The 10,076-nt window shown below is 40.0% G+C and overlaps 1 protein-coding gene across 4 annotated transcripts in view; it reads right to left on the bottom strand.

Moving 5' to 3' along the window:
• Window positions 1–6,208: 6,208 nt before the first annotated feature.
• LOC109579478 (transmembrane protein 203) overlaps window positions 6,209–10,076 on the bottom strand; it is a 31,827-nt gene continuing 27,959 nt past the window's right edge. For all 4 annotated transcript variants that reach the window (XM_049454740.1, XM_049454738.1, XM_049454741.1 and 1 more), the window contains one exon: window positions 6,209–6,768. In XM_049454740.1, coding sequence (XP_049310697.1) covers window positions 6,233–6,652 — 420 coding nt within the window. In that variant the 5' untranslated portion in view covers window positions 6,653–6,768 and the 3' untranslated portion in view covers window positions 6,209–6,232. The remainder of the gene's footprint in view (window positions 6,769–10,076) is intronic.

A 10,076-nucleotide genomic window follows, 5' to 3' on the forward strand; every position in this document is an offset into this window, starting at 1 on the left:
TTCATTGTTAAATTTTATTAAAATTATTTTTCTAAAACAGGTTTATTAAAAACTATCGCTTAAATAAGGCGGCCTTTACGTATGTCCTCGATGTTCTAGAGAGGAATGCAAGTTCTTCAAGATCGTCGTCTATATCTTTACTTCATCGATTGTCTTCAGTTTTACGGTTTTTAGCTGAAGGAGGCTATCAGCATGGAGTGGGTAAAGACTTCGATATTCCAATGGCTTAGTCAACATTTTGTTGCATCTTAAAAGAAGTATTGGGATTGCTTCAATCTCATTTGTGCCCTCAGTGGATAAACCTCGATTTAAGAGATGTAGAAAAAAGGGAAGCGAAAAAGGATTTTTTTCAGAAATACGGATTTCCAGGCGCGATTTTATGTTATGTAGACGGGACACATATGTATTAAAATCGTTGCCCAACTAAAGATAAGTTTCTCTATTATAACCGCAAAGGATACTTTAGTATCAATGCCATGATTGTAAGTTTGATGACAAATTCGCATTTCAAACATCTTAATCAATGTTTTGCAGATATGTGACAATAAAATGAAAATACGTTATGTGAATGTTCAGTTTCCTGGCAGCAATCATGACTCTCTTCTTCTTCTTAATTGGCGTAGACCCCGCTTACGCGATTATAGCCGAGTTAACAACCGCGCGCCAGTCGTTTCTTCTTTTCGCTACGTGGCGCCAATTGGATATTCCAAGCGAAGCCAGGTCCTTCTCCACTTGGTCCTTCCAACGGAGTGGAGGTCTTCCTCTTCCTCTGCTTCCCCCGGCGGGTACTGCGTCGAATACTTTCAGAGCCGGAGTGTTTTCATCCATCCGGACAACATGACCTAGCCAGCGTAGCCGCTGTCTTTTAATTCGCTGAACTATGTCAATGTCATCGTATATCTCGTACAGCTCATCGTTCCATCGAATGCGATATTCGCCGTGGCCAACTCGCAAAGGACCATAATCAATATCATCGGCATATGCCAGCAGCTTTACACTGTTATAAAAGATTGTACCTGCTCGATTAAGTTCTGCAGCTCGAACTATTTTCTCCAGCAGCAGATTGAAAAAGTCGCACGATAGGGAGTCGCCTTGTCTGAAACCTCGTTTGGTATCGAACGGCTCGGAGAGGTTCTTCCCGATCCTGACGGAGCTTTTGGTGCCGCTCAACGTCAGTTTACACAGCCGTATCAGTTTTGCGGGGATACCAAATTCAGACATCGCGGCATAATGGCAGCTCCTTTTCGTGCTGTTGAAAGCAGCTTTGAAATCGACGAAGAGGTGGTGTGTGTCGATTCTCCTTTCACGGGTCTTTTCCAAGATTTGGAGCATGGTGAATATCTGGTCGGTTGTTGATTTGCCAGGTCTAAAGCCACACTGATAAGGTCCAATCAGTTCGTTGACGGTGGGCTTTAAGCGCACGTACATCTAAAACACTGGAGACGTGTCTTCCGTCTATCACAACATGATCGATCTGGTTGGTGGTTTTTCGATCCGGAGACAGCCAGGTAGCTTGATGTATCTTCTTATGCTGGAATCTAGTACTACAGATAACCATATTTCGGGTCCCGGCGAAGTCGATCAGCCTCAACCCATTTGGGGATGTTTCGTAGTGCCAAAGATACCCTCTTTGCCCACCCTGGCGTTAAAGTCGCCAAGCACGATTTTGACATCGTGGCTGGGGCATCTCTCATAAGTGCGCTCCAAGCACTCATAAAAGGCATCTTTGGTCACATCGCCCTTCTCTTCCGTCGGGGCGTGGGCGCAAATCAGCGATATGTTGAAGAACCTCGCTTTGATGCGGATTGTGGCTAGACGTTCATTTACCGCAGTGAATGATAGTACTCGGCGACGGAGTCCCTCTCCCACCACGAATCCAACACCAAACTTGCGCTCCTTTATATGGCCACAGTAGTAAATGTCACAAGGACCTACTTGTCTCTGTCCTTGTCCCGTCCAACGCATTTCTTGGACGGCGGTGATGTCAGCCTTTATTTTCACGAGGACATCAACCAGCTGGGCAGCGGCACCTTCCCAATTAAGGAACCGGACATTCCAGGTGCATGCCCTCAATTCGTAGTCCTTATTTCGTTTGCCATGGTCGTCATCAAAAGGGGGGTCACTCATCCGAGGCTTGTTGTTCCTTTTCATTGGGAGTGTTTTTTTACGTGGCGGGTCCCAAACCCAGCGCACAACCCTATGCAGGGGATGTTTCGCCTTCTCACTTTAGCTCGCCTTTAAACGGATGTTCTTAGGCTACCCAGAGGATACTTGGTCAAAGACCGGAAGTCGTGAGCTGCTTGAGTCATATGCAAAAGAATCGTTTCTGGCCACTCCCAAGTGAATGGCGATCAGAGAACTTTCCTCACTTGCGTGAACTTCTACACATGACTCCATCCTCCAATCATGACTCTCACATATGAAAATTTATTTCTCCGTTAGCACAAACCTGTGGTACAAAAATTCCGCTAAACTTAAAAATTTTCCGTTCCGAGTGAATTCAGTGAACGCAACTCTACGAATTTCGAACTTACTTTCGGAACTGTTCGAATTGCATGATAGCAGTTTCGTAACTTTCCCGAAAAAACACTCTACGATGGATTGCGTGATAGGGCTGTATATCAAAAACTCAAACCATTAACCAACCTGTGCCAAAAAATATGCAACAATTCAACTCCCCATAAACGTACTTAGTGCAAGCACAATTCTCACTCAAAACTAATTTGCATATACAATAATGTTACAGATTTCCATGCCTAATTATTTTGCAAAACCTAAAGGTAGGCTATAACTAGCGATCTTACAGTCTTTTTCTTACGGGTTATTTCCTCAAACCATTAACCAGCCTGCGCCAAAAAATATGCAACAATTCAACTCCCCATAAACGTACTTAGTGCGAGCACAATTCTCACCCAAAATTAATTTGCATATACAATTTTGCAAAACCTAAAGGTAGGCTATAACTAGCGATCTTACAGTTATTTTCTTACGGGTTTTTTCTCACGGTTTTACTATCACTTTTTTCAGTTAGGTCCCGCAGCAAAATCCCTATCTTCTCCAAGCCTGCCGTAAGGAACTTCGTTCCAAAAGCTGAGCGTGTAATATCGGCCTTATTTCGAATCGCGAGTTGGCTCCCACGTCATTGTTGAGAACGTCCGGTGTTTTAACCCTTTAATCCGAACGGGACGTATGTGTCCGAGTGCGACAACTGTTTGTTTGATGACTGGAAATATTTCGTCTTGCCCTCGTTCACTAACAGACCCATTTGCTTTGTTTCCTTATCCATTCTAGAGAAAGCAAAACTAACGGCGCGGTTGTTAAGGCCAGCAGCTGTACACTCTTATGGAAGATGGTACTTTCTCTGGAAGAATCGCGGTACTATGTTATCCGGTGATACACACTCTGCTTTCTGCTATTTTTGTAAAGTTCTTTCTACATTAAATTTCGGGCGAAAAGTATAAGAAAATGTGCTGATTTTCATTACTATTGCCACAAAAGGAACATGTCACTCCGTTATCATGGTCATACTAGGTACTCTCTAAAGCACTTATAGCCAATTAAAAATTGCATCTTTTTTCAAAGATATCTGGCGTAGAAAATAAGTGGTTAAAATGGTTTAAATTAGACCCATTTCGGACCGTATACTATTCTTAACGCTATTTGTTTGCATTTGTGATATTTTAGATAGTAAACACGTGTTCATTTGCCAAAATAGAGCGAATGGTTGGACGCGTATTTCATAATTCGTAGTGAATTTTGTGATAATTGTATGTTTACTGTTTCTAAATCGGCTGAAACCTTGATAAATAGTTGTGCTAGTGTTCTTGACATATTGTGAAGTTGGTGAGTAATAATATTTTATTGTATTTTTATAATTATTGGTATGTATAATTTTGTGGGATATATGTGTCCCATCAGTATTCTTATTGGGCTACAAATTTCCCAGTCAGGATCCGACGCACACATTTATTGGCACCAGTTTATATCAATTAATAATTTTATAACTTTTGTACAGACTAACATTGTCAAAACCAATAGATCGCAATGCAATTGCTAATATCTTGGAGTCTCCTGATGAAGGTGAAGACTTTTCGGGCGTTAGTGGTAATGAATATAAGCCTACAGATCGTGAGAAGTCTACTACTGAAAGCAGTGATGCTGTGTATATTGATCATCAAGACGAGGATGTAGGAGATAACTTACAAGAGGTAAACTCTGCATGCAGTTTTCAGAATACCTGAAAATTGGTCTCCATGCATTGTGAATTTTGTTCCAAGAAAAACTGTGAGCAGCCTTCGAATTCCAGATATAGGACAACGTTTTAAAAGGACTGATAATCCTTACGATATATTATATAGAAAGCAATCATTGTAAGTAATTGTCATTCATCTGAAATGTCGACTATGGAAAAAAAGGTAAAGAACGGCCAACAAGCTAATGTAGACTGTCACGAAATGATAAAGTTTTACAGGCAGATGATGGGAGTTGATCTCTTCTTCTTCTTTACTGGCGTAGACACCACTTACGCGATTATAGCCGAGTCAACAACAGCGCGCCAGTCGTTTCTTCTTTACGTGGCTACGTGGCGCCAATTGGGTATTCCAAGCGAAGCCAGGTCCTTCTCCACTTGGTCCTTCCAACGGAGTGGAGGTCTTCCTCTTCCTCTGCTTCCCGCGGCGGGTACTGCGTCGAATACTTTCAGAGCTGGAGTGTTTTCATCCATCCGTACAACATGACCTAGCCAGCGTAGCCGCTGTCTCTTAATTCGCTGAACTATGTCAATGTCATCGTATATCTCGTACAGCTCATCGTTCCATCGGATGCGATATTCGCCGTGGCCAACGCGCAAAGGACCATAAATCTTTCGCAGAACTTTTCTCTCGAAAACTCGCAACGTCGACTCATCGGTTGTTGTCATCGTCCAAGCCTCTGCACCATATAGCAGGACGGGAATTATGAGCGACTTATAGAGCTTAGCTTTTGTTCGTCGAGAGAGGACTTTACTTTTCAATTGCCTACTCAGTCCGAAGTAGCACCTGTTGGCAAGAGTAATCCTGCGTTGCATTTCCAGGTGGTGTTAATGCTGGTTCCTAAATAGACGAAATTATCTACAACTTCAAAGTTATGACTGTCAACAGTGACGTGGGAGCCAAGTCGCCAGTGCGACGACTGTTTGTTTGATGACAGGAGATATTTCGTCTTGCCGTCGTTCACTGCCAGACCCATTTGCGTTGCTTCCTTGTCCAGTCTGGAGAAAGCAGAACTAACGGCGCGGGTGTTGAGGCCGATGATATCAATATAATTGGCATACGCCAGCAGCCGTACACTCTTATAAAAGATTGTACCTGCTCGATTCAGTTCTGCAGCTCAAATAATTTTCTCCAGCAGCAGATTGAAAAAGTCGCACGATAGGGAGTCGCCTTGTCTGAAACCTCGTTTGGTATCGAACGGCTCGGAGAGGTTCTTCCCGATCGTGACGGAGCTTTTCGTGCTGCTCAACGTCAGTTTACACAGCTGTATTGGTTTTGCGGGGATACCAAATTCAGACACCGCAGCATAAAGGCAGCTTTAATATCGACGAATAGGTGGTGAGTGTCTATTCTCCTTTCACGGGTCTTTTCCAAGATTTGGCGCATGGAGAATATCTGGTCGGTTGTTGATTTACCAGGTCTGAGGCCACACTGATAAGGTCCAATCAGTTTGTTGACGGTGGGCTTTAATCTTTCACACAATACGCTCGATAGAACCTTGTACGCGATGTTGAGGAGGTGCGAAAAGACTCAGACAAAATCTGAAGTCTGGGTTATCCTCAACAAACCCAACGTCCCGTCACAAGTCACTCGGCCGTTAGGACTATTTTTCTAACGTTCTTGCCACTTACATCTGACCCTATTATCCAGAAGCCTCCAGCTCTCTAGACATCCCTCCCTCTCCACAACATCATCGGAAATCCAGTCATTCCTTAGCAACGACAAATAAATAAATGTCCTCCCGCGCGCTCTAGCTCAGACCGCGAGCAACCTTCGACCAGAAGAAGGTCGTTCCCATACGCACAACACTTACAGAATGGTCCGAGCAGCTCAAGCAGAGAATCCATTATAATGTTCCAAATATATGAACCATAAACATATGCATTTTGTATTATATTGTGTGTAGGAAGTCATATAATATGCAACATTTGTTATCATCAAAATTAAATAACACAAAATTTTATAGATATGTATAAATTTTATTATGAATTAGGTATTTGACAAGCTCTTATTGCAACCAACTGAAGTAAAACAAAAATTGGGGAAAAAACCTCACTATATTCAAGGCCAGTTTGCCCAGATAATTTTAAACACAACAAATATTTAAATATTGATATAAGTACCAGGAAGTATGTACTCCACATAACTCTGTGGAGTGCTTTCCGCTTGTTATCGGAATCCAAATACATTCGAATGCCCACGATCACACAAAAATATGCATTAAAAATGTCTATACAAAATAATGGACTAAATGCAGTAAACCAATCGATTACAGAATTTGAATAAGTTCCAGATATTTTCAATGCGAGTATGATTGTAAATGTAAGCATTCCACATAGGTTAACCAATATTTCAAATTCGGTTAGGCCGAGCCAACGAACGAGTTCTGACAATTTGAACATAGTTAAACAGATCGAATTTTATTCCGTTAGATGACGTGATAACTTTATATGTAAAGCAGAATTATAACGTGTTCTTAAGGCAATGTCTTCATTCTCGTGTAAAGGATGAGTTTCATCTGAAAAAAAATAAAAAAATATGCATATGTAGTTTATATAAAATAAGTAAAATTCCTACAGAGTAAGAGGTCGGATCATTAGAACGTATATAATTTTTCATATAACGTTTATATAAATTGCTAATATCTTTGCAAATAATTCATCAAATTAATTGAAATCATTGGGATATTTAAGACATTTGCAAAGATGTTAGCAATTTATATAAACGAGTTATAAACTATCCTATCTTTCAAGTTGGACCAAACTGCACACAGTGTTAAAAATTTCATTAAAATCGGTTCAGTAGTTTAGGAGTCCTTCGCCAACAAACAACGTGACACGTGATTTTTATATATTAAGATATATATATATATATATATTGTTGTTTGTTTGCGAAGGACTCCTAAACTACTGAACCGATTTTAATGAAATTTTTAACACTGTGTGCAGTTTGGTCCAACTTGAAAGATAGGATAGTTTATAACTCTCCTTATAGTCGCATTATTTATTTATTGCAAATTATTTGTTTATTATTAGCAAAGAGCTATCCACCAGTTGGTGGCGCTAACAGCGGTATTGAGTGCGGTATGTTACAGTAGATGGCGCTACAAACATTAAAAACATTAAATGAAAATGCGTTGTTTGAAGTTTATATTATTTGTGGTAAAGTTATACGAGTCTATGACTTTCAAAAAAAAAATAAAAATTGAGCGGGGCGAAGTTCGCCGGGTCAGCTAGTATATATATATATGTATATATACGAGGGCTGTCCGATAAATAACCGACCTAACCATGATGCACGCGACTTTTTCAAAATTTTTTTTTTTTCTACGTAGTCTCCTTGTAACTCCACACACTTCTCCCAGCGATGCTCCCATCTCTGCAACCCTTCCAAATAGTACTTGGCGTCTTTGTCTGCAAAATACGAGTTCACGAAAGAGATTGCCTCCTCATTTGACGAAAATCTCTGGCCGCCGAGCGCAGCTTTAAGTTGAGGAAACAAAAAAAAGTCGCTTGATGCTAGATCCGGTGAATAAGGTGGATGGTCAAGCAGTTCGAACCGCAATTCGTGGATTTTCGCCATGGCGACTGTTGAGGTGTGAGATGGTGCGTTGTCTTGGTGACACAAGACTTTATTTTTTTGCAAATGTGGCCGATTTTTCGAAATTTCTTCCTTTAGCTTGTCCAATAATGATGCGTAGTATGCTCCTGTTATAGTTTTTCCTTTTTCAAGATAGTCGATAAAAATAATTCCATGGCTGTCCCAAAAAACACTCGCCATCACTTTCCCAGCCGAATACACAGCTTTAGGTTTTTTTGGGGCTGGTTCCCCCTTTTCAATCCACTGTTTAGATTGGTTTTTTGTTTCGGGCGTATAATGATGAATCCAAGTTTCGTCTACAGTTATCAATCGGCGCCAAAACTCGGGTCTTATTGCCTCTCAACTGAGCCAACATGAAATGTTCATGCGCGCACGTTTGTGGTCTAGCGTAAGCAAACGCGGCACCCAACGCGCGGAAAGCTTTCTCATGCCCAAATCTTGGTTTAATATGTGGCAAACAGTTTCTTTTGACATCTTCATAATCTCAGCTATTTCCCTAACTTTAATCCGGCGGTCGTCTAGTACCAATTGATGAACTTTAGCGATGTTATCGTTAGTGGTTACAGTTTTTGGACGCCCAGGACGTTCATCATCTTCCAAGCTCCTGCGACCACGTTTAAATTCAGCTGCCCAAAATTTTACGGTGGTAAACGATGGTGCAGAGTCACCATATACAGAGTCCAACTCATCTTTGATTTGTGAAGGCGTATTGCCTTTCAAAAATAAAAAATTAATTACAGCTCGATATTCAATTTTTTCCATTTTGGGGAAATCACCGAAATAGACTCACAAAAACGACTGTCAACAGATAATTGCGCAAGATAGATTTCTGAAATTTCGGCGAGTAACTATTATAATATGCACAATTTGAAGTAGGAACCTTTTTTTCAGATGTGCCGCTAGCTTCACGTTGAGGTCGGTTATTTATCGGACAACCCTCGTATTTGTAGTTTTAATCTGCAATTTAACATTTTTTAAAAAGTGGGCGTGCCCTTGCCCCAAGCTTAATGTATATATCTCACAAACCACCAAAGCTATGTATGTAAACTTTCTAAGGACAAGCTCTCTTCCATACAATGGTTATGTTTAAAACTATCGGCTTATCTTACTTAATAAAAAGTTAACTTTTAAGACGAATCTTAGGCCTCAAGAACGACTCGACCGAGTTCAAATGTCGAAGCTTGGTGAATAAAATGATCCTTATGTTCCAATGGTAGTGAATGTTATATTTTGGGTAGTCGAATCACATTGTGTCATATCATATAATGTTGGAATGGTGAGATTTTAAGCTCCATTTAACAAACAAAAAAATGCGGGAAATTTGAAAAAAGTTACAGCTCTTCAAAAATATTTTGAAATTTTTGTATTAAGATGGGAAAAATCCCACGCAAGCTACAAATAAAATTTGTGAAGTTTACGGAGACGATGATACAAGTATGTCAGTATGGTCAGTATGGTCGACCAAAATGATACATATTTCATTATTTATTTATTATTATAAATATAAAAGAATAAGTTGAAGTTTGTTAGAAATGCGAAGAGACTTTTTCGAGTACTCAATATATTATTGAAAAACAGATGAATATACTAAATTGGTGAAAATGGATGGAATCAATCTTCGAATTACCACATCTCCAAAATACTACATTTAATGACAATAGTTACTTTTGACTTTTGACAGTTTAGTGTCAGATTGTATGACTATAGAGTGGTCTGAACTGAACAATGTGCCAATCTAATGCATGTGGAGAAAATGTCCGATTATATTAAGAAACATATAACTGCAGTGTTTCAAAGTTGGTAATCAGTTTTAAAAGCATAAAGAACGTGTATCAAAACAAAATTCAGCGTACATTATTTTTATAACTATTATTGAAGAAACACGTTAAAAAGATTTGTATGTTGAATCTATCATTACTTTACACGTTTCTATTAATTAACAAGATATCCTAGAACTTCTTCTTCTTCTTAATTGGCGTAGACACCGCTTACGCTATTATACCCGAGTTAACAACCGCGCGCCAGTCGTTTCTTCTTTTCGCAACGTGGCGCCAATTGGATATTCCAAGCGAAGCCAGGTCCTTCTCCACTTGGTCCTTCCAACGGAGTGGAGGTCTTCCTCTTCCTCTGCTTCCCCCGGCGAAATCATTGATGAATAATTATTAAGAGAAATTCATATCATAAAATTGAGCGTACACTTTAATTAACTATTATAAAAATAATTGA

This window comes from Bactrocera dorsalis, chromosome 4 (assembly GCF_023373825.1).
Source record: "Bactrocera dorsalis isolate Fly_Bdor chromosome 4, ASM2337382v1, whole genome shotgun sequence".
Classification (NCBI taxonomy): Eukaryota; Metazoa; Arthropoda; class Insecta; order Diptera; family Tephritidae; genus Bactrocera; species Bactrocera dorsalis.